Source organism: Astatotilapia calliptera, chromosome 11 (assembly GCF_900246225.1).
Source record: "Astatotilapia calliptera chromosome 11, fAstCal1.2, whole genome shotgun sequence".
Lineage (NCBI taxonomy): Eukaryota > Metazoa > Chordata > Actinopteri > Cichliformes > Cichlidae > Astatotilapia > Astatotilapia calliptera.
Window position 1 is genome coordinate 7495201 of NC_039312.1, and position 25448 is coordinate 7520648.

At 41.9% G+C, this 25448-nt stretch overlaps 3 protein-coding genes across 3 annotated transcripts; 1 reads left to right on the top strand and 2 right to left on the bottom strand.

Moving 5' to 3' along the window:
- Nucleotides 1-245: 245 nt before the first annotated feature.
- On the bottom strand, nt 246-5607 carry gpn2 (GPN-loop GTPase 2). Its single transcript, XM_026183749.1, has 5 exons — nt 4740-5607; nt 4429-4585; nt 3989-4149; nt 781-911; nt 246-592 (listed from the first exon to the last, which is right to left on the bottom strand). Exons 1-5 carry the CDS (start codon nt 5157-5159, stop codon nt 520-522), a joined length of 942 nt encoding a protein of 313 aa, XP_026039534.1. The 5' UTR covers nt 5160-5607; the 3' UTR covers nt 246-519.
- A 398-nt stretch (nt 5608-6005) lies between these two features.
- gpatch3 (G patch domain containing 3) lies at nt 6006-11032 on the bottom strand. Its single transcript, XM_026185683.1, has 7 exons — nt 10547-11032; nt 8598-9058; nt 8265-8439; nt 6996-7055; nt 6793-6914; nt 6576-6703; nt 6006-6234 (listed from the first exon to the last, which is right to left on the bottom strand). Exons 1-7 carry the CDS (start codon nt 10959-10961, stop codon nt 6042-6044), a joined length of 1554 nt encoding a protein of 517 aa, XP_026041468.1. The 5' UTR covers nt 10962-11032; the 3' UTR covers nt 6006-6041.
- Nucleotides 11033-21628: 10596 nt separating this feature from the next.
- Nucleotides 21629-22964, top strand: nr0b2a (nuclear receptor subfamily 0, group B, member 2a). Its single transcript, XM_026184878.1, has 2 exons — nt 21629-22265; nt 22381-22964. The coding sequence occupies exons 1-2, from the start codon at nt 21731-21733 to the stop codon at nt 22620-22622; spliced, it is 777 nt and encodes a 258-aa protein (XP_026040663.1). The 5' UTR covers nt 21629-21730; the 3' UTR covers nt 22623-22964.
- Nucleotides 22965-25448: the final 2484 nt, after the last annotated feature.

The window sequence follows — 25448 nt, forward strand, 5'->3', positions numbered from 1 at the left end:
GGCTTTATCAGACATCTTCCTCGTCATTCCAGTTTGTGTGTATCTGCCATTATTCACGCAAAACATTTCATTTTTGCACCCATAATAAGAATAAATGGCCATATTCATTACAGTCACGTTGTTGTTTCAGCTCAACGATCATATCAGGGCTACAAGGCAAAACATGGGCTCCCAAGCATGTATCAAACTCAAACAAAAATGAAACTGAATGACTTTATTTTTTATCCATTTGTAAAGAAGACATTTCTTTTTTGCCTACAAAACATTAAAAAAAAAAAAAAAAAGATTACTCAGCCCACACATTTGCTCCCTTTAGTCTTCGTCACTGTGATTCTTTCATGAGGTGTGGTGCGACCGTGAAGCATCTACAGCACCCACATTTAGTTCTTATGTCTCCACTGCTTCTGCAGAGAGGCTGAGAAGAATTCAGGCCAAGTGAGATGGATGTTCCCAGGACCCCCTTCGTATACTGCTGCTGAAGGGGTGACCGCTTTCGTCCTGTTATTTGAGCTTTTCCATTTACAGCTCCATCATTTCCTCTTCCACAGTCTTTCCACTGGTTTCAACATACCTCTCTTGCACCCCGAGAGTACTGGTTGGTTAAATGTTAAGGAAAACCTGACAAACTACACATAAATTGGCTGTTATTTCTTGGCGTAAGAAATCCTCTCAATAAAACTGTAAACACTTGTGCTTTTCAGACACCTCCTGTAAATCTTTATATTTGGCATCAAACCAGATGAGTCACTGTGAGTCACCACGACGATCAGGAAAGGATACGAGTTGAACTGGAAGTCTGCCCCCACAGCAGCTGACATCATGGCCTGCAGATTCCTCTCCTCCAGGTCTCCAAAGCAGTAGCCGTTGGCCTTGTCCACTGCTCGTAAGACCTGAATCATGCTCTCTTTGTCCTGGAAACCGAAAAGAGAAGTGCTTGATCCGGGGCTTTCCCACAAAGAGAAACTACCCACTGATCCCCTCAAGTGAGATTCACTTTAGAAAGAGGATGACAAAGCCTTTTTGAAAATGTGTGAGCACAGATTTTTCAGATTCTTCTTTGTGTGTTATAAGGTGTTGTCATAATGACATAAGCAGCACGCACATGCAAAGCAATAAATCCTCAAACTTCACTGACCTCTAACACTTTGCAGCTCTTTCTCAAAGTCGAAAGCTTTTATTTTTGGCTGCTTTAGGCACCATAAGTGGGTAACCAAGGTAACTAATGGCTGCTTAAACTAAGAACATGTACAAAGCATGTGTGCCAACCTGCCTCACGCATAACTTGCTGGTGCCACATGCAGTGATGGCACATGGTCTAGACTCCTGTCTCTGCACACACAGGATCAAATCACTCTTTATAAAGAAGCGATGTCAGGGAACGAGTGCAGAGTGCAGACAGCCCTCTCCCCCAATCCATCTGCACAAAATTGATCCAACCTTCAATTTGAAACGCTAAAAGCGATTTATGATTTAACGGTTCAAATAATGAAATACGAGGCATGTGACTTTTTAAGGGAAACGAACTGTGACGTCTGGTCAGTATGGATGCTTTATGACTACTTCAGAAGAAAGTAAAGAACTCTTATTTTGCACTCAACATCTCACAGAAGCATGATGCAGATACATTAATTAAGTAATAACAATGAAAATTTGTCGAGTTCACTGGCAAGACATGGCATTTGTTTTTACAGTGGGGCAAAAAAGTATTTAGTCAGCCACCGATTGTGCAAGTTCCCCCACTTAAAATGATGACAGAGGTCAGTAATTTGCACCAGAGGTACACTTCAACTGTGAGAGACAGAATGTGAAAAAAAAAATCCATGAATCCACATGGTAGGATTTGTAAAGAATTTATTCGTAAATCAGGGTGGAAAATAAGTATTTGGTCACCTCAAACAAGGAAAATCTCTGGCTCTCACAGACCTGTAACGTCTTCTGTAAGAAGCTTTTCTGTCCCCCACTCGTTACCTGTATGAATGGCACCTGTTTGAACTCATCATCTGTATAAAAGACACCTGTCCACAGCCTCAAACAGTCAGACTCCAAACTCCGCCATGGCCAAGACCAAAGAGCTTTCGAAGGACACCAGGAAAAGTATTGTAGACCTGCACCAGACTGGGAAGAGTGAATCTACAATAGGCAAGCAGCTTGGTGTGAAAAAATCAACTGTGGGAGCAATCATCAGAAAATGGAAGACATACAAGACCACTGATAATCTCCCTCGATCTGGGGCTCCACGCAAGATCTCATCCCGTGGGGTTAAAATGATCATGAGAACGGTGAGCAAAGATCCCAGAACCACACGGGGGGACCTGGTGAATGACCTGCAGAGAGCTGGGACCAAAGTAACAAAGGTCACCATCAGTAACACACTACAACGGCAGGGAATCAAATCCCGCAGTGCCAGACGTGTTCCGCTGCTGAAGCCAGTGCATGTCCAGGCCCGTCTGAAGTTTGCCAGAGAGCACATGGATGATACAGCAGAGGATTGGGAGAATGTCATGTGGTCAGATGAAACCAAAGTAGAACTTTTTGGTATAAACTCAACTCGTCGTGTTTGGAGGAAGAAGAATACTGAGTTGCATCCCAAGAACACCATACCTACTGTGAAGCATGGGGGTGGAAACATCATGCTATGGGGCTGTTTTTCTGCCAAGGGGACAGGATGACTGATCCGTGTTAAGGACAGAATGAATGGGGCCATGTATCGTGAGATTTTGAGCCAAAACCTCCTTCCATCAGTGAGAACTTTGAAGATGAAACGAGGCTGGGTCTTCCAACATGACAATGATCCAAAACACACCGCCTGGGCAACAAAGGAGTGGCTCCGTAAGAAGCATTTGAAAGTCCTGGAGTGGCCTAGCCAGTCTCCAGACCTCAACCCCATAGAAAATCTGTGGCGGGAGTTGAAAGTCCGTGTTGCTCGGCGACAGCCCCAAAACATCACTGCTCTCGAGAAGATCTGCATGGAGGAATGGGCCAAAATACCAGCTACTGTGTGTGCAAACCTGGTAAAGACCTATAGTAAACGTTTGACCTCTGTTATTGCCAACAAAGGTTATGTTACAAAGTATTGAGTTGTATTTTTGTTATTGACCAAATACTTATTTTCCACCCTGATTTACGAATAAATTCTTTACAAATCCTACCATGTGGATTCATGGATTTTTTTTTTTTTTTTTTTTTTCACATTCTGTCTCTCACAGTTGAAGTGTACCTCTGGTGCAAATTACTGACCTCTGTCATCATTTTAGGTGGGGGAACTTGCACAATCGGTGGCTGACTAAATACTTTTTTGCCCCACTGTATGTGTACTCTCTAGACCTGTTAGTGGTCCACACAAACTGAACCCATCCATCCATCCACACACTCTCTTAACCACTAATCCAATTCAGGGTTGTGTCAGGGCTGGCACGTATCCCAGCTATCACTGGATGGGGTACATCCCGGACAGGTCCCCAGTCCCTGACACAGAGACAGACAATCACTCACACTATATAGCCAGTTTAACCTAACGTGTAGCTCTTTGGACTGTGGGAGGAAGCTGGAGTACCCAGAGAGAGCCCACGTGAGCACAAAGAGAACATGCAAACTGCACACTGAAAGGCTCCAGCTGGCCGTCAGGTTGGAACCAGGAGCCTTTTTGCTGTGAGGCGACAGTGCCACCCCCCTGTTAGTCACTCAACATTAGAGCAACGTATTATACATTCCACTGGTCCTTAACCAACAAACTCCCCAGTGCAAAGCCCGTGTGATGTTGGCATGTGTGAATAAAGCAGGCAAGCACATCTGAGCAGACTGAGACTCTGAGAAAGGACACCTGTGGAAATTATCACTACTAGATTCTCCCCAAACTGCCAGAACTTCATGTGTGAAAGCAGCTTATTTTATTTATTTAATTCACCAAAGCATATTCTAATTTACTGGGAGTTAAACAGACATTACTGGCTCTTCTTTTGCAGTTAATACCAAGAAGCAGCGCTGGTACCTGTACATTGAGAGGGACAAAGGACACAAGGCTGTAATCTTGTACGACCTCTGCCAACTTTTCATTTAGGTGGCGGAATTTTTTAAAGAAGGGGTCTGCAGCCAAGTGATCGAGAAGATAGGTCAGGTCCATGACCTCTGTGTAGAAGTCAAGGTTGAAGGCTGGAAAAGAGTACAAGACAAATGTTACCAAGGATGATGATGAAAAGCAACCAGTTGTGAAATTCAACAACTCAGCTGGCAATCAATGCCGGTATAGTTTTTTTTCTTTCATCCTACTTTCTTAGAAGGGAAACAAAGAAATATGATTTCTAAAAAGACCTTTAATGTCTTAATCTCACTGTCTTAGAACATTTATCCAGCACAAATCAATGCGATTCATCAGATAATCTCTGACTACAGCCTGTAAAATCTGTTTAAAGCAAACCCTTATTAACTCACCCAGCTTGCCATACTGCTCCATCAAGTCCATCTTGGAGAGAACGTTGACATGGGGAAGCTCGACATGCAGCATCGTAGACAGCGAGGTGCACAGCACTGAAATGAACTTGGCTGGATCAGCACAGTAATGAGAGTCCACGAGGTGCACCGCTGTGAGCTAAAAGAGAGGACATCAGCCCTAAAATTCATCTTATGGTGTTAATATAAATTCACCTTGTGTTAAAGCTGTGTATACATGATGGCAGTGTGGGTAAGGTAGGAGCTGTGAAGGCTCAGCAGACATACAATAATTATCTAATGATGAAGCTCACCCTGAAATTCCACTTGGCCAGCTGTGAGAAGATATTCTTCACTGAGTTCTGGTGGGTGTAGAGCTCCACCTGTCCAGGACAGTCAAACAAGAAGTAGCAGTCACTGTACTGTTTCAGCTTCTCCTCCAACCAGTCCAGATTTGCTTCGACGTATTCCATGCAGTAGAGAAGTCCACCATTGGGCCCCAGCTTTAAACCTTCCATGACATCGTCCAAAGTCACCAGCTCTGAGATATCTACCGCACAGGAATAAGGTATCCCTTCATTGGCTGGATCCATATTCACAACCACCACCTTGCGTCCCAGGTGAGTCAGAAACTCTTGCATCCCTTGGCAGTAGGTGGTTTTCCCCGAACCCGGGGGCCCAATAACCACCTGACCGAAACGCAGGGAGGGCTTCGCTTGTGTCTGCTTGGACATGGCTTCAGACTCGCATTAGATGGTGCTAGGATGTCCTGTGCAGGGTACCAACTGGGGTGTTGGCTGGCAGTGTCACAGGATTTGGTATCAAGAGTTCAGTTTTTCTTCCACCAACTACATTAAAAACTCTTTAAACACTAACTAAACCTGGACCTGCCATCCACTCCGGTCAGACAAGACTTGTACAAAGTAGCTATTTAAATGTTTATGTACGATAAATCGTAAGTCTACTCAAAACATATGTGCAGGTCCTTAATATAATGTTGACTTTTACTGTAAATTACAGCAATACTGACTGATATTTACCGTTTGCTGATGCTATATTTACATGCGTATGGAAGTCGCTAACACATGCTAACGCTACTCGGAAGTATATCTAAGTTACGTAACTGGCGTGTCAAAATAAAAGCCGGTTGTTAACATGGCGCAACGTGCAGGACTAATTTCAGACTACATTTTTTTCTAAATCATCTCATCCTTGCTCAAACACCACATTATTCCGTCATTAATAGCTTGGTACAATTCATACACATGTGTATAGTTAATATAGGAAAACTAGATTTTGTGTGAGATTAAAAATTAGAGACACTAATCACATGAAAAAAGGATTTCAACATTACATATATATATATATATATATATATATATATATATATATATATATATATAAATAAATAAATATATGTATATATATATATATATATATATATATATATATATATATATATATATATATATATATATATATATATATATAGGGAGAGAGAGAGAGAGAGAGAGAGAGAGAGAGAGAGAGATATAAGCATGTGTGTGTTTAAAAAAAAAAAAAAAAAAAAAAGAGTTCCATGATGTTAAAATGGTTTTAATTACATTTTATTAAAGTCATCTTTGTGATCTTTGTGGGCCAATGCTGCCACCTGGTTGCCACCCTCTGTACTTCATACTTGTGTTCGGCTGCCGTCTCAGCAAGGTATCGCCTCTGTCTATGTCTTTGGGTTTATCATACACTGTAGTTATATGATAATCTGTTCTGGCCTTTTTTATAGGATGTAAGACCAATTTCTCTCCATGATACCTGCAAAAAAGAAAAGGAAAAAAACAACACAGCATCAGCATCACCTACCTCACATACCAAAGCTTAAAATTATATTAGCTGTTAAGCTGCGTCCACACTGGAAGCAAATTGAGTGACATCCTGCAATTTCAAGTGACTAAGGGCGGAATAACTGCTGGCGTTTGGGAAGTGGGTTGGATGTAAAATTAACTTCTTTTAACTTCCTCCATAGGATCGAAACAACTACCAATGAGAGTGAAGAATAGCAGTATTGATTGACACCTGAGCCTGGAACAAGCGACCTGCCGTCAGCTTGAGAGCAAAGTCGATCAAAATCTTCCGCTGATTGTGCTCATGCTCACCCAAAGCCTCTTTTACAGTTGGGATGTTGCCCCTCATTTTCAAGTGCTTCAGAAATTCCAATCTGGCTGTTTCCTAGGCCTTCACCTTCCCTCCAGCCGTGTTTCTCCATCACACGACGCCCAAAGCCCTAATCAGAGAAAAAATATATGTGCAGTTATCTGATGTGTAACAAGAGGAAAGATTAGATTAAGTTATATGTGATGGCAACCTCCTCACCTTAGTGAACCTCTCAAAGCGGCCAATAGACTGATTGTGCCCTGATCCATCTTCATGACCCTCCCTCAGCCTCTTTTCATACCGCATTGTGACGTAATCTCGAGCATCCATGTCACCTCCATCTGTAAAAGGACTTGGTTATAGGAAATCTGACTCTGCATTAATAGAACACAGTTTAGTTAATTAGGGTAAAAAATTTTTACCTTTATCATAGTAAACACTCATGTCAACATCCCAGTCATCGGCTGTTTCTTCATCAAAGTCTGAAAAACGAGAGAAACACACATGAATGTAATCACACAGTCGCTGTTGTTTTGTTAGCTATTTGTTCATGATGTAAATCTCTGGTTACATCACATCCCTCTATTGAATTGAGATCTGGTGACTGTGCCATTTGAGAACAGTGAACTCATTGTCATGTTCAAGAAACCAGTTTATGATGATCTCAGTGTTTTCACGTGGCTTGTTATCCTGTTGGAAATGGGTACACTGTTGTCATAAAGATGGATGTTCATGGCGAGTAGCAACACAAAAGTAGATTGTGACATTTAAATGATGGTCAGTTGGTACTAAGAACCCCAAAGTGTGCTAAGAAAATATTCCACACCCCAGCAGTTGACACAAGGCAGGATGAATCCATGCTTCCATGTTGGTTACTCCTAATTCTGATGTTCCAGTGTTTCCAACATTCTTTTCCAGTCTTCTTTTGTCTGGAGTTGTTGAACTTTTGTGAACATCAGTTTCCAGTTCTTAGCAGACATCTGCTGCTGTAGCCCATGTGCTTCAAGGTTTAACATATTCAGATATGCTGTTCTGCGCCCCCTTTTTTTAACGAGTGATTATTTGAGCTACTGTTGCTTTCACTCATAAAGAAGTCTGGCTGTTCTCCTCTGACACCAAACGAGGCATTTTCACCCACAATTTGCTGCTCACTTTATATTTGCTTGTTTTTGGACCGTTTTCTGTAAAACCCGACAGATGCTTGTGTGCAAAAAACGCCGGAAGATCAGCAGTTTCTGAAATACTCAGACCAAACTGTCTGACAGCAACAACTATGTTTCAAGTTATTTAAACCAGCTTTCTTCCCTATTCTGATGCTTGGTTTAAGCTTCAGCAGGTCGTCCTCACCACGTTCGCATGTCTAAACTCATTCAGTTGCTGGCATGTGATTGGCTGATCGAATTTTTGAATTAGCAAGCTACTGAAGAGGTGTATCTAACAAAGCGGCCAGTGTGAGTATATTTGCAATTATCTTTTAATGTATGTTATTGTAGAGCGGAATTTGTTTGTCAGCATCTCCACTGAATTGATTTCTTATACTAATTAACACATACAGACACGTTCAGTTTGCCTTTCCACACCTATTTACCTAAAGTTTGCTTAATAACCTGCACACCCCATTGCTCGTTTATTAACACAGTATAGTATGCAAGCTTTTTTCTTCAAAGTGCATTAGTGTTTTTGGTGCCTACCTCCTTCTTCCTCTTGCCAGTACTGAGCATCAGTGTAGAACACCAGACCTGAGCCTCCTTTTTCCCACTTCAGCTCAATCTCTTCTTCAAACAGTCTCTCTTTGGTTCGCTCCTGGCTTGTTACATCATCATGCAAAGCCTCGTGGCGTTCCCACTCCTCACAGCAGTCATCATCCTACAATCAATCACATGAAGAAATTAGCAAACTACAATAAAGGGATGATGATGGTTTTAGTTAGGCTGCACCTAATGGACAGCCGACACAAACTAAAACCAACACATTTATCCAACACGCTGACAGACAGCTGGTTGATAGGACTGAACTGAACCTACATCATCAGCATTCGACTGCGCATCCTCTTCCTCTGCGTCTTCCTTCTGTGCTTCATCAGCCTCAGTGGTTTCTGTGTTATCACCCAGCTGCCTCGATCCTAAGGATGAACCAGGCAAAGTACCTGGTCCTGATATTTCATGTCCAGCAGCTGTTAATACAGTCTCTTCTGTGGCTGGAAGTGTGCAAGTGTCATGGTACTGGAAGGGCACGTTCCCATAGCGACGGTTGGAACTGGTCTTGGGGAAAGTGAGCCCCAGTTTCCGAATGAGGCGTGGAGGCAGGCGACAGGCTTGGATGAGCTGGAGAAACACTTTTACGGATGTGCCCACATTCCCGTTCTGCATCAGAGCAGGTGGATTCAGTTCGGAGAGGCTTCTGAGGTCGGCCTCTGTGAATCGCTCTGTTAAGGAAACACGGTGCCGCTGTTCATACTTTGTTTTATAGGGGAAAGATCCGTCATCTGAAAGAAAGGAAAAAATAATAATACATGTACAAAGAGTGACAAAAACCACACGATGTGAAAGGTTCGTGCACCTCTTACTTCTAGGCTGGGTCATTGTAATTCCTTACTGTCAGGTTCTCCTAAAAACTTCCCATAAAGCCTTCAGTGAAAAACAAAACAAAACAAAATGCCGCAACGAGAGTGCAGACAGGCACTAGAAAGAGAGATCATATTTTTCCCCATACTGGCTTCTCATCACTGGCTTCTTGTTAAAACCAGAACTGAATTTTAAATCCTTTTCCTCACATACAAAGCCTCCATCTTATCTTAAAGACCTTACAGTTTAATATCATCCCAGTAGCACTCTCAGCAGGCTTATGATTTATGGAGTTTCCAAAAGTAGAATGGGAGTCAGAGCCTTTAGCTGTCAGGTCCTCCCCAGTGGATCCAGCTCCCAGTTTGGATTCAGGAGACAGACACCTCTTCTACGTTGAAGGTTAGGATTTAAACGTTCCTTATTGATAAAGCTTATAGTTAACATCATAGTCATAATTTTTTTTGCTACAGGCTCAAGGTGCTGGGCTGAGGCTTCCCATGATGCACTGAGCATATAGTCTCCATTCCCATCTTTTCACCCCCCATATGTTTAATATGCCACTACCGCATGATCTTAACTTTTCTTTTAGTCCTGCTTGTTGTCTATATGCTCCAGCCTGAGCCTTTTTCAGCTGGAGGTCTCTTCCAAATAAAATCAAGTTCTTTCAGACACCAGTATAGGAGACCCGTGTGCCGTAACGCTATTGCCTAAGAGAGGCCTAAATTCAAATCTTCCCTACAGCCATTTACTGTGTGTCTTGCCCATGCTCTTTGTCCCAGCTTTCCTGTCTTCTCTCCAATAAATGCTGCCCACGGCGGATCTTTTGGAATCTCTCTCCAACACTGTGGGGTGACTGTAACTCGAGAGGTAGAGCAGGTCATCTACTAATCAGAAGCTTGGAGGTTTGATCCCTGGCATACAGACTGGAGAAGTGTTATAATATTGAGTTGTATTTTGAGCAGCTTCAGCAACTAACCAAGTTTCTCTCATCCATCAGAGTGTCAGTGTTAGACAGAAAGCAATTTAAAAAGTGCTTCTATGAATTGGTGAAGGAGACAAGCTGTAGGAAGCACAGCAAGTGTTCAGGTAGAAGAAAAGGGTTAAAGTATATAAGACCCAGCCAATTGTAATGTCTGTCTTCTTCTTTCAGCTGCTCAGCCGTTTTAATAATCCTCCACATCTTTTAAAATTCAGTTTTGCTTTGTTGATTTAAAAGCATTTCCCCAAATATAAGATAAATAAAAAATTTCTTATTTTTATAATTCTGGCTGTGATTTTCTAAGGCTCACAACAGAGGCACAGGAACTACAGCTTTTATCACTGGATGATAACTAATACTCCTCACCTTGACCTGTCAATGACTAATGTGTCATGTGCCACATTAATACGTCGCATATGACATAATTCACCTTTGTCGTAGGAAACTTTGACTCTCTTGATAACACATCGTCTTGCCAGCCAGTTTCCCTTCGCGTCGATCCAGTGGTTCCCCGCATACATCCTCACGAACCTCTCAGCGTCCTTAGCGCGAACTGAGACGATGCAGCAGCACGACCTCACCGCCGGCTTTGACTCGGCTGGGATCTTTGTTAGCTCAGCGGACTCCGAAGATGAGGAACGGGGCTCCGAGTCATCTCCAGACACCGAGCTCTCAGGCGCCCCGGACTCCCTGAGAACCTCCGGCCTGTGTCGGTAGTGAAAACAATGAAAACCTCCGCTTTCTATGAACTGACTGAAATAATTCCTCAGGTCTGCTGAGCGAAACGCGACAGGAATGTTGGTTATTGCAAAATACACCGGAGGGTCAGCTTTAGCGTCCGCCATGATTGTTTATCTTCAGGAACGTTTGTAAATGACGTCATATCCGCTTCCGCAGACGTTACAGAAGTAAAGCTCATCGACTCATAAACGTTCATAACAATTATTAACCATGTCCAAAAAAAAAATCATTAAGTATTAAACTTAAACGCAAGAAGACATCTTGGCAAAACCTGCAGAAACCTTTTCAGGGAGTTATTTGAAAGAATTATCTGAAAATAATATTTCGACCTTTTTTCTAAAAGGTCGAAATATTTAATTCGATTTTAATCTCAAAGTGAGCACTAATATTTTTTCCTGCACAATTTTTATGTGTTATGAGCAAAAAAATTTTAATTAATCAAATCCGATTAAATAAAAACAGTCCGGGAAATCCCTCCTTTTTATTCCCTTTTGCTGAATTCTCCATCATAATTAAATCTAGGATATCTGGAGAGCACATCTCTCGTCCTAACGTCTTTTCTGAAAGTACTTTTTCTCTTTCTACTATTGCATATGCTGTTTTTGGTTTTATGAGACTGCTGCATTATATTGTTTATGCATGTTTTACGGATGTAAATGTTTAATGTTGAGCTCATTTAAGCTTGCTTTTTTATAATGTGCGTACAGTTTAATATACATCAACACATCATAATATATATGAGTGTTGCGTTTATAGCGTCCCTGACCTGTCAAAGCCTGTCAAAGGCTGACTTTTAAGGTAGCTCTTAAAAGTCAGCCTTTTTTATGGACTCAGAAAACAGCCCTGTTTACCTTTGAACATAGCTTGTTACAGCCAAGACCGTTTTTAACTCTTTATATATCAGAAGGAGAAGGCTCTCAACCCATAAAGGAACACGTCCTCATTCAGTTTAGCAGAAAATATCAAATTAAAAATCACAGAATCCAGAGATCCACAGTTTTTCACTGTAATCTCAAAATTTAATAAGTGGCTGTCAGACAAATGCAGTGGAGTAAAGGAAGGAGTACAGAAACGGTTAGCTCAACATTGAATGTCAGTATTTAAACATTTATTTATTTAGTGTACAATGTAGATACAGTGGACATTCACATGTACCGGCTTGTGTGTGTGTCTGCCAGTCACAGTTTTCAGGACCCCAACACCTGACTACAGACAGAAAGAAAAAAATAAAAAACATTTTTCATAATCAGCTTGAATTCAAAGTCCAAAACAGGAACTAACAGAAATACAAATAAACCTTAAAGAAAGAAAAGCAGCAATATAATAATAAAACTAATGCAGTGACCCAAAATACAATCATCACAAAAATCCAGACCATATCCAAACAATCACCAGTCTTGATCCTTTTTATATTTTCACTGTGAAATCCCCCCTGACATCCACACAACCAGTAACCAGTGCTGCTCAAAATATATAATCAGATTGCTTAAAATCACATATTGGGTCTTAATGGTTGGATTTTTGGTGTTTAAAGTCTGTATATAAATGTGCTGTGTAATTTGTGGAAAACAAAGTGATGCAAGATTGGTCAGGAAAATCCAGAATCATAAACATCAAGTTAAAAAATTAGAGCCCAACCCATACTGATACTGACATTTGACATAAGGACAAAGTTCATTTGTCTTTATTGTTTTTTAAAAGTCTGACATTCCAAACTTGTTATATGATATTTTATATTAAGTTGTTTACCGTCCGCTCGATTCTACACAGGTCAGCTGGTTGCTGTGTTTGTGGCATCCCAAACAGGTAAGTTATGAACACAGAAGTTGCATTCAGATTCCTTCCAATGCTGCTAAAATTAACACTCTTTACATAGTTGATTGGTCTTTCTCCAATTTTTCCTTTAGTTTTAAAATGTTCTTTTATCTGCCATTATACATGCCAATACCGATAGCTCAGTAAATAGACCATTGGATTAATAGAACTGCTTAAGCACTGTCTTAATGTTTTCATACAGTATATATTATAAGAGGTCACATCAAAGTGGCATCGATGTGCTTTGATAGACAACATGTTTAATCATGTCTCACTTGGTTGCACAGGTATATTTCTTTTCACACTGACTATAAGTTGCCAATTCCGCCTCTTTAATAATGGTCACAGTAAAACCTTCATTTCATTAGAAATACACCAAGAGTTGTTCAAAACTGTTTAACTTAGCATGACTAGTAAAAGGATAAAAGAGAAAGAGGCAGCTGAGAAATATATCTAGTCAGAGTTCATTAACCCAAAGTTAACCCTTGCTTTGTCCTTCACCTCAGCTTTTATTGTTGTATTTTTATAGTAATGGGCAGTAAAACTAGACTCGGGTGTCTGGACTCTGACATTATGTCACACATCATATTACACACACACACACCGTGCATTAGTCATCACCCTCCTGATTAGTGGAAGTTCAAACAAATTCTTGAGAATGTGCATGTGTGAACGTGTGTGATGTAAAAATAAAATTAAAATTAAACAACAGTAGATGTGGTTAATATGTGATTAGATCATAAAACAGCCACCTAACTCAAGAGATGAACCTGTGTTGTGTGTACACATAGCAGACAGCTAAGCAAAGAACCAATTTTAAGTGGCAAAGAAAACATGATTAGTTCCCACTTGTTTAGTCAAACTTGTGCAAAATGCCAAAGATAACACAATTTGAAATACATAAAATAGTATTTTCACACCAACAAGGTCATTCAAAACTTGGCGTATCTCAGCATGGTGTGCAGTGTGTCCTTAAAATTTCAGTGGTGTTGGGGATCTTTTCACAATTGGTGAAATTATGAACAGTCAGATTTTGAACGACCATTCAATAACACGTGAAAAGCATCTGATTGGCAGTAGCTTCATTTTTCAGCGTGACAATGATCCCAAACACACTGCCAGTGCAATAAAAGCTTTGGCACATACAGTGGCTTGCAAAAGTATTCGGCCCCCTTGAACTTTTCCACATTTTGTCACATCACAGCCACAAACATGAATCAATTTTATTGGAATTCCACGTGAAAGACCAACACAAAGTGGTGCACACATGAGAAGTGGAACGACATTCATACATGATTCCAAACATTTTTTACAAATAAATAACTGCAAAGTGGGGTGTGTGTAATTATTCAGCCCCCTGAGTCTTTGTAGGCGTGTGCTGCTGAACTTGGGGAGTCGCTACAACGAGTCTTCAACCTCAGTCTGCGACTGGGGAGAGTGCCCGCCCTATGGAAGACATCCTGCATCGTCCCGGTCCCCAAAAAGAACCGGCCCAATGAGCTGAATGACTTCCGACCGGTGGCACTGACGTCACATCTTATGAAGACTCTAGAGCGGCTCTTCCTCAACCTCCTCCGACCACAGGTACAACATGCCCAGGACCCACTACAGTTTGCATACAAGGCGGGTGTCGGAGTGGAGGATGCCATCCTGTACCTCCTACACAGAGCCCACTCACACCTGGATGGGGGAAAAGGCACGGTCAGGATCCTGTTTCTTGACTTTTCCAGTGCCTTTAATACCATCCGGCCCTGTATGCTTCAGGAAAAACTGAACAGGATGGAGGTGGACCCCTGCCTGGTGGCCTGGATCTCCGACTACCTCACCGACAGACCACAGTACGTCAGGCTGAAGGACATCACGTCTGACACTGTGGTCAGCAGCACAGGAGCACCACAGGGAACTGTGCTGTCCCCTCTTCTCTTCACCCTGTACACCTCTGACTTCTGCTACAACTCTGAATTATGCCATATTCAGAAGTTTGCAGATGACACGGCCATCATGGGGTGTATCTGGGATGATCAGGAAGAGGAGTACAGAAGTCTGGTGAGGAACTTTGTCGCATGGAGTCACACAAACCACCTGCAACTCAACACCTCAAAGACTAAGGAACTGGTTGTGGACTTCGGGAGGTCCAGAGAAGGTCCACTGCCGGTTCAGATAGAGGGGGAGGAGGTGGAGGTGGTCAACAAGTACCTCGGGCTGTGGGTGGACAATAAACTGGACTGGTCATGCAACACAGAGCACCTGTATAAAAAAGCCCAAAGCCGACTGTACTTCCTCAGGAGGCTGAGGTCTTTTAACATCTGCAGGAAGCTCCTGAGGATGTTTTACCAGTCGGTGGTTGCTGGAGTACTTTTCTATGCTGTGGTGTGCTGGGGGAGCAGCACAGCAAAGAAGGACTCATCCAGGCTGGAGAAACTGATCAGGAGGGCTAGCTCTGTGGTCGGCATGAAGCTGGACACTCTGGTGACAGTGGCAGAGAAAAGGACATTAAAGAAACTGCTGGACATTATGGACAATGCCAGGCATCCTCTGCACACGGCCATAAACAATCAGAAGAGTCTGTTCAGTGACAGGTTGCTTCTCCCCAAGACAAGAACTAACAGACTTAAAAACTCCTTTGTCCCACACGCCATCAAACTGTTTAACTCCTCTCTGGAGGGGAGAGGGAGGGGAAACAGGAGGACAAAGGAGGGGGGAACAACTAAGCTGTAGTGCCTCTTCACCTCACTGTACAATACCTTGTGCAATACTTTTTGTAAATAGTCAACAGTGCAATAGACTCAATACTTGAAATGTGCAATTCACTTGTATTTTTATCTTTTATTCCTATTTATTCTATTTATCCCCTTTGTATATTTTATTTATATTTGTCTCTGTATTTATATGTGTGTGTGTGTGTGTGTGTGTGTGTGTGTGTGTGTGTGTGTGTGTGTGTGTGTGTGTGTGTGTGTGTGTGTGTATATATATAACAATTCTGTAACTGTAACTTCGGTCGTTGCTGTGCTTTTTTTGGAAATCGAATTTCCCAGAGGAACCCACCCGAGGGATTAATAAAGTTCTATCTTATCTTATCTTATCTTAACCACCTTTTGCTGCAATTACAGCTGCCAGTCTTTTAGGGTCTGTCTCTACCAGCTTTGCACATCTACAGACTGAAATCTTTGCCCATTCTTCTTTGCAAAACAGCTCCAGCTCAGTCAGATTAGATGGACAGCATTAATGAACAGCAGTTTTCTTGCCACAGATTCTGGATTGGATTTAGATCTGGACTTTGACTGGGCCGTTCTAACACATGGATATGTTTTGTTTTAAACCGTTCCATTGTTGCCCTGGCTTTATGTTTAGGGTTGTTGTCCTGCTGGAAGGTGAACCTCCGCCCCAGTCTCAAGTCTTTTGCAGACTCAAAGAGGTTTTCTTACAAGACTACCCTGTATTTGGCTCCATCCATCTTCCCATCAACTCTGACCAGCTTCCCTGTCCCTGCTGAAGAGGAGCACCCACAGAGCATGATGCTGCCACCACCATATCTGACAGTGGGGATGGTGTGTTCAGAGTGATGTGCAGTGTTAGTTTTCCGCCACACATAGTGTTTTGCATCTTGGCCAAAAAGTTCCATTTTGGTCTCATCTGACCAGAGCACCTTCTTCCACATGTTTGCTGTGTCCCCCACATGGCTTGTGGCAAACTGCAAACGGGACTTCTTATGGTTTTCTGTTAACGATGGCTTTCTTCTTGCCACTCTTCCATAAAGGCCAACTTTGTGCAGTGCACGACTAATAGTTGTCCTATGGACAGATTCCCCCACCTGAGCTGTAGATCTCTGCAGCTCGTCCAGAGCCACCATGGGCCTCTTGGCTGCATTTCTGATCAGCGCTCTCCTTGTTCGGCCTGTGAGTTTAGGTGGACGGCCTTGTCTTGGTAGGTTTACAGTTGTGCCATACTCCTTCCATTTCTGAATGATCGCTTGAACAGTGCTCCGTGGGATGTTCAAGGCTTGGGAAATCTTTTTGTAGCCTAAGCCTGCTTTAAGTTTCTCAATAACTTTATCCCTGACCTGTCTGGTGTGTTCTTTGGACTTGTTGTTGCTGCTGCCAATATTCTCTTAGACAACCTCTGAGGCCGTCACAGAGCAGCTGTATTTGTACTGACATTAGATTACACACATTAGTCATTAGCACTCATCAGGCAATGTCTATGGGCAACCCCACTTTTCAGTTTTTTATTTGTAAAAAATGTTTGGGATCATGTATGATTTTCATTCCACTTCTCACGTGTGCACCACTTTGCGTTGGTCTTTCTTCATGCAACAAGAAGAAATGGGAGTGAGACAAAACATGTTTATTGAAAACAACGCTTAAACTGAAACAAGCGGTTTTACAGCTGATGAAAGTTTAGGACCACGTGCCTTTAAAAGGCCAAATCTGTGCAGAAATGTGGATTCATTGACATTTTCTGTCAGGTAGTCACTGTCATAACGTTCTGACGGCAAAGGCAAAAAAACGTTCTCTTTTTGAACGTGGTCGGGTTGTTGAACTGCACAAGCGGGGTCTCTCGCAGTGTGCCATGGCTGCTGAGGTGGGATGCAATAAGACAGTCATTTCTTAAATGATCCTGAACGTTATGGACCAAAAACGTCAAGTGGAAGACCCAAAAAAATTTCACAAGCACTCAGCCAGAGGATCCAGTTGACTGTCCATCAAGACGCTGGATGATCCTCCACCCAAATTAAGGCCGTTACTGGTGCCAACCGCAGACCCATAAACATCAGATGGCATCTGAGACTGAAGGGCTTCAAAAACAAAAAACATCAAAAACATCTTTAAAAATTTTTATTTCACTGCAATTTAAAGTTCAGTGTGTATATGTGATGGATGCCTGCAACCACACAACTGAGATACTTAGGTAATATTCATTTGGTCTTTTGTCTTATGTTTATGTTATGCTCTAAAGCTTCTGTGATCATAAGTTAACTAATTTGATATTTTGAGTTTACCTGTAATGCATGACAGCACTAAGCTATAGCCCAAATGGTGGCATAGACTTTGCTTTGCATTGTTTGTTATTTTATATAGGTATGTTATATTGATTATATTTCTGCTCTTTCTGAGTTACCTGACCTCCGCTCCAGTCCTTCCTGGTTTGGCTGAAAGAGGAGGCTGAGGGTGGAGCTGGTTTAAATGCAGAAGCCAATAAAGTGGACTGGACCATCTATTGTGATCATGCAGGGGGAATGGGGTTCTTCTTGAATGATGGTTAGCTGTTATCTCTTTAGTTTTCACCTTTGGTGTATATAATGGTTTATTCATTTGCTATATAACTGGAGCTGTTTCTCATTTGGGCAGATCAGGTTGTTGAGGTATGTTTTTGTTAAGTGACTTTTGAGTAGCGTTAAGTTAAAGTCTCTTATGGGCCCACTTGGTTCTTAAAAACTTTATTTTTGTTATTTTGAATTTTTGTAATCATCTTGTCCTTTTTGGGGGTATAATAAAACCCTTTTTTTTTTTTCTTTTTTTTTTAAGATTACATTTGTGCCTGTGTGTTCCTGGCTGCTTGATTCATGACAGTATATAAATGCAATTTCAATCTGAATTTTAATTGAGTGATTCTGGGTGTCTTTTTCGTCTCCTGAGTACGTGTTCCCATGAGGCCACCCTGTGTGAATCATCTTTGGGTTGATGACCTTATTAAAATGGAACCAGGCAAATGAACCTCTGTATTAGCAGTAGGTCAAGGCCAAAAGTCATGTTCAACACATGACGTCCATCATGCACCCACGTGGTAGCACGGAAAGTTCAGTGGCCTGAAAAAACTGGAAGCAGTGGAAGTTCAGTCAGTCAGTGTTTTGGGAAAACTGTGAAGATGAGTCTGAGCGACTCATATTCCCACAAATCCAGTAATGCAATTACAGTAAAGTGTCCTAATAAATTCTTTTAAGGTGCATGAATATTGAAGATATTAGGAAAACAGTCTTCAGCTCCTGTCTATGACATCATCACCATCTTGCTTCCCTTTACTCCGAACACAGTGGTTGTTCTACTTATAGTATGAAGGACGTTTCGTTTTACTGTCCTGGCAGAGATAAACGTCTGTTCTCCGTGCCCGTCTGTGCCTGCTCCAAACCTCTATAAACACGGGCCTTATCAAAACCATTTACAACTGTCAGCATGCTTGATGAAGCCTGAGGGCTGCTGAGTGCATTATAGGTCACTTCCCTGAAGGGAGCGCGCTCTTGAAGATAACCCCGTGCATCTTATCGTGTTTTGAAGCTGTGGTCAATTTCGATTAGGCTTCTGTGAGTACGGACATCGTGTCCCATATGATTGATATGATACTGTCCATCATAATGAGATCACCCTGGGAAAAAAACAGGGCTGTTAAACATTTTTCATGTATTCTTTCAAGGAATGAGTAAAGGCATTGATAACATAAAACAAATATTCGGTGACTGGCGCTGCCAGTTGTGTCTGGTGTGTAATCTCTTTATTGCGGTCATTCACTTTATGGACTGACCTTGACACAGGTACCCTGCAGTTCAGATCCTCCTCTTAAACTTCCAGTTTCAAGCTTCTGGGTTTGTCAGGCTTTTTGGCAAATGTGTCACTAAATAACAATAAATAACGAGGATGGTACATCATATATGGTGGCACCCGGGATCACTGACTATCATAAATGTTTTACTGTCTATAGTTCATGGCACTGGATGTTCAAACCAGAGGTCTTCCACATTGGGTTGTTTGTTTATTTCTTACGATAATAAAATCATTTTCTTATCGGCCCCAAAGCTCGGTGCCAGGTACGGGGTAGATAACAAAATAGGATAAATGCATTTAAATGACAAGTGGAAAAGTGTACAACATGTTACGGACACCATGAACTCCACGTACAGGAGTTTGTTGTGCTCATTTCAAGTTTCAGAAACTTGAAAAGAAAATTCATAAAAGTTAGTTTGATATATGAAGAGATATACGAATGTCACAGACTGAAGTAAGATCAACCTCATGGGGACAATAATTTGCCATGGCCAGTACAAATGTTTACTAGATTTTTTTTGCAGTACAGTAGTACAGCACGTATCAGGGCAATCAGCGTAAAGTCTGCACACCACAGCCAGGGCTGGAAATTCCCTTCACAGTACACAGGAGACTGATCTGGATTTCTTTTATATTGACTTGAGAATATTTTTTAAATAGTTGTGTGTGTGTATTTGTGAAGATATAAGAAACACAATTTCCAATTTTATCTCAACACACAATGATAAAGAACACTTGAAATGAAATGAATAACTTCCAAGGTCAATTTTAAGTAAATCCCTACATACATCTGAAAAAAACAAAACACTTAAGCCTCAAATTATAAACCAAATCCCCCAAAAATAAAACTCACAAAGGTAAAACCAATAACAAACAATAAATAACAGTTTTATGCAGGTGGTTTTGTGTTTAATTGTGAAAAATAATTGTTTTGGGGGTGGTGGGAGAAAAAAAACGTGTGTAGCAGTTGTGTCAGTAGAGCGGTTTCTCACACATTCGTTTCTTGTTTTCTTATTGAGTGGATGGGGCAGAGCTGGAGGGCTGCAGGTACGGTGCAGTCTACTTCTTGGGTGCAGGCTGAAATATCTCAGCGGTCATTTTGCACAGATGCTGTGGATTCTCCAGCTAATAGATAAACGGCTACGCACCCACTCCAGTCGCCTCAGAATCATCATAATCACCTGACCCTGCTTTAATAGTAAGTCCCCGTGTTTCACAAAGCTTGACCTGTGATCTACTAACCAGTTATCTCTGCCTGTTCCCAAACTACAGATTAATCTTTACAGGAGGGAGGGATTCTCGAGACTGCCAGAGATCTGGACTTTTAGTGGCGTCGGTCTTTTCATTGGAACATCCGTTACAAATACAAAACATGAAATACAATAAAAACCACTGGGCAGCTGCAGATCCACCAGTCTGGGTGTCAAAGTACTCCTGGGTGATATACTGAATCCTGAGTCCTCCCTGATGTATCCATTAGAGTGTGAGTGGGTGTTTTAGGCACAGATAATAGTGCTGTGTGGATGTGTGAGACTGTAGAAAGCAGTTTGAATTTGATTTCAACTGATCTATGCGAGTAAAAGTCCATTTACCAGTGTGTGATAGTGCTGAAACGCTATTTCTGTACCATAAATAGAACCATATTCAAGGTTGTCCTGTGGCACACAAGAAGATTTTCTAGCTCTTCTTCACAGGTTTGTGCAGAATTTGCGTTTTCACTGGATGCTTGTAGTCTTTACATTGCAATGTGGCAGTGAAAATAAATGTCTGCTCTATCAAATACATGTCCAACTTTTCAACCCTTGTGAGCTGGAGGAGGCTGAATTACACTTCTCTTATATAAAGCTTCCTCTGGTTAAAATCATAATATAAATAGTAATAACTCAGCTTGTTTAAAAGTCAAGATTCCTTGCCAAATAATTCGGTTTTATTTATATAGTGCCAGATCGCAGCAACAGTCGCCTCAGGGTGTTTTACATTGTCAGGTAAAGACAATAACACCAAGGTGGCTGTTTACAACCAGTTTCCACTAAATTAGAGTATTCAAATAAAATTGTCTTCTGGGATTTTACTCTTTTATTTGAAGTTATCTCGCAGGTCAGTGACCCAAGTCTACTTTGGCCTGTTTCCAGTATTACAGGTGTGAGCTAGCAGCAAGCAGGGGCTCACTGTGGGGCTGATTACTTTTGCAGTCCTTGGTAGCTTGGTACTGCCTGGGTTAATGACACCGGTTACAAGATAAGACCCAGCCCTCTTGATAGCCAGACTTTACATCAGCAGCTCCTTTTCATTGAGAAAAGCTTATCAGTTTCCCAGGGTTGTTCCAGTCACCTGGCAGAACACACAGTTGTTTTTCATATGGAACGTATTGACAAGTCAAAGTCCACTAAAGCAGGTTGGGCTGGCCTTATAAATAGAGGGAGACTCCAAGCAGCAGCAGCAGCTGTGCTCACAAGCGCGTGAAGAGGCCATCCTGCGAGAGGATTCATTTAACTGCCCACACAATCTGTGACTCGGTTAAAATGGACAGCGCGTGTTGTTGTTCAACCAGCAGTGATAGGACTTCAAATCCTATCCTGTACAACATCCTGAGCCAAATGGATGGCAGCAGACCAAGCCAAGGCAACTTCAGCTACAATTCAGTGCGTCACAGATGCAAATGTGAGGCGCGACGGACAGTGTGCTTGAAAAGGCCGTCGGAGATTTGCAAAGAAGCTTCGGCGGTTCTGGTAAAAACCCTAAATTTCATGAAAAACTTGCCCGCCTTTAACCAGCTGCCTCCAAACGACCAGTTCGCCCTTCTGAAAAGCTCCTGGGCGCCACTCTTCATTCTGGGTCTGGCCCAAGAGCACGTGGACTTTGAGGTGATGGACATCCCCACTGATAGCATGCTGAAAAAGATCCTCCTGAACAGACCTGAGAACCCTGAGGTGGAAAGGGAGCAGCCCACTATGGCCGGTGTCAGCAAACTCGTGTCTTGCCTCAAAAAGTTTTGGAGTTTGGATTTGAGCCCCAAGGAGTACGCATACCTCAAAGGGACCACGATATTTAATCCAGGTATGTATTCGAAGTGTTCAGCTTCAGCTTTCTCTGGTCAGTTTTCAGTGGTTTAATAATGGTGTGCAATATTAAGCATTCATGTAACTTTACAGTTTTGTTTTTCCACCGACAGACGTACCAGATTTGAAGGCAGCCCTGTTTGTGGAAGGCTTGCAACAGGAAGCTCAGCAGGCCTTAAGCAAGGTGGTTCAGCTCCTCCACCCAGGGGACGGGGACCGCTTTGCTCAAATCCTCCTCACAGCCTCCGTGTTGCAGAGCATCACCCCCAGCCTCATCACTGAACTCTTCTTCCGGCCTGTGATAGGACAGGCGAACCTGCTGGAGCTGCTGGTGGACATGCTCTTCTGCAGATAGGAGCAGTGGATTTTAGAGCTTTTCCGTCTTTGTGAAATGAAGGATTGCCTGATGGTGGGTTGCTCTAAAACACATTTACTATTAAACAAAACTCAAAGAAAACAAAAACTGTGAATTGTTGAAGATGGGGTTATGAACTGCTTACACTGAAAATGATGCCGAGGTCACTGAAGCCCAGTCTGACAAGATTTCGTCCAACTGAACTGGATTTGACTTTCTACATTAGGACAGAGTACCTACTGCCCATGTATTTGCGTGATCTCATGACGGGAGCTCTCTGTTGTAAATAATTATTGTTTGCATTTACAAAACTTTTCAAATAAATCTATTTTTTTACACAAATGAAGAGTGAAATTGTGTGTCGGCCACCTGAAAAGGGAAGTTTGTAATATATGTACCAGCTGGAACATCTGGTACTAACAGTCTGGTTTGAACATTTGACCCCTGCACTCCATTGGCAGGCCCATCAGTGATATGTGCAGGACAACATGACACATTAAATTCTTGTTGTTTCCAGAGCTCTTAAAAAGCAAATACCTTGAAAATGGGAGTAAAAGGATGATTTTGGGGTGATGGGGTGGCTGTAGCTCAGGTGGCAGAGCAGAAGGTCATTTTTACCTAAATAACCTCTGCATTAAAATGTCAGGAAATGTTTTACATGTTACATTTAACATGAGTGCTTATTGATTTTAAATAAATTAACAGCTAGTAGACTTTCTTGAAAATAGGTTTAGATAACTGTATTACAGAAAAACAAATAGTATCTGAACATATTAAAATAATAGGAATAAAGAATTTTACACTGCTTTAACAAATTAAGATCTTAACGAAGCCAAAAAACTAGAAGAAAAAAAGCATTTACAAAGAATATCTCAGTTCTCTGTGTGAAAATGTCCTGTTGATAACAAAGGTCAGAGGAGAATGACCTTCGATCTGACAGGAAGGCAACAGCAAGTCAAATAATCAGTTATTACAGCCAAGCTGTGCAGAAGAGCTTTTCTGACAGCACTAAAAGCAGCAGAAGAAGAAGATGCAGAAAGACCACACTGAGTGCCACTTCTGTCTGCTAAGAACAGGAAAATAAAGCTACACCAAAGCTGGACAATAGAAAACTAGAAAATGTTGTCTGGTCTGATGGGTTTTAATTTTTGCTCCAATAATCAGGTGGTAATGTCAGAAACGACATTCAGCTTTGAGCTGAGGCTGCTGGTGGTGTGATGGTCTGGAGAATACTCTCTTGGCACACTTTGGACCCATACCAGTGAGCATCGTTTAAAAAACCACAGCTTACCCGTTGTTGCTGAGCGCAGCCATCCCTTTTTGACCACAGTATGCCCGTCTTCTGTCGGCTGCTTCCAGCAGGTTAACACACCATGTGACAAAGCTCACATCATTTCAAACGGCTTTCTTTAACATGAAAATGAGTTCACCGCAGTCAAATCCCCTCCATAGTCACCAGATCTCAATCATATTGAGCATCTTTGAGATATGGTGGAATGGGAGATTTCCATCGTGAATGTGCAGCTGACAAATGTGCAGCAACTATGTGATCTTATTATGTCAGTGTGGACCAAAATCACTGAGTTTAGATTGCTGCATGAATCTCTGGAGAGCATGAAAATGATTCTATTGGTGGGGGGAAATCAAAAAAAGAGCTTTTAGGGGATATAACACAGTTATTTATTTATTCATTATAGAATAGGTGGGGGAATGACAGCTTAGAAAGGATTTATCAGGGGTCATAAATATATCCATGTTATTATTAGTTATGTATCTTGACCTGAGGATGGAGACACTATGTTTAAATGTGGCAGCACAGTTTTATACGCAGTCTACGTAATGCTTTCTTTTTTCTCTAATGGTTCTCTGTCCCCCTCTCATGGAAAACTGTGGAAGTCACACATTTTCCCAACAGAGAGAATCATAAAAATTGAGCCTGAACTTTATTGCGTTTGCAAACCCTTATGAGTGCAAAAGCCTCACTCGGAGTGATTTTAAAGGTTCAGCACCTGAAAGCAGCCGAGGAAAAACTTAAAAGGCTAAATCAGCTGCGACGGGAAACTCTTGACTGGTTCTTGGAGATCTGCAGGCTGCATCACTTATGGAGCAAGCTCACGATTGGTCTTGTCCTGTGGTATGTTAGTTGTGAAACTGTGAGCCTTTACATGACACCTACATACAGGTAAAACAGGAATGTGCTGGTGGGGGAGTGAGCCAGAGGAAATGGGGTTACACAGGCCAAATGCAACACACACAGAAACAACTTGCCTAAAACAAAAAAGCTGTGTGTGTGGCGCTGAAGAACAGATAGTTAGGAAGTGTAATTGTCTTCATGCAAGATTTTACTGGGTTTTGAATAAAAACAAAATAGTTTCAGTAACTTTGTTTGTGCGTTTTCTCGGTGCAATTTTGGCTACCGGTTTAACCCCCCGCCCCTCGTTTTAAAGCAGTAAGTCACAGCTGGAAACAACTGTACAGGCTCCTAAAATAAACAAAAGATAATGATTATTGACAGATGCAGCTTCATCTGTTTAACCCAAATTTGAACCGCTTCAAGAAAATTAGGCTGACTTTCTGCACTGTTCCTTCGCCTTTGCCATAAATGACAAAGACAAAGCCGTGGATTTTATTTCCTTTCTGTAAGAACCAGCCAAACGAGTTCCTTCTTTTGCTGAGGGCGGAAAAAGCCTGCCTGCTGTAACACAGTGACCTCGGGGAGATGAGCCTGACAACAATAATCCCAGAGATAAAGAGGAAAAAAATAGGCTGAAGAGAGAGTGCCAGAGAAGCTCGTGATGGTAAAGACTTGTTGATATACATGAGCAA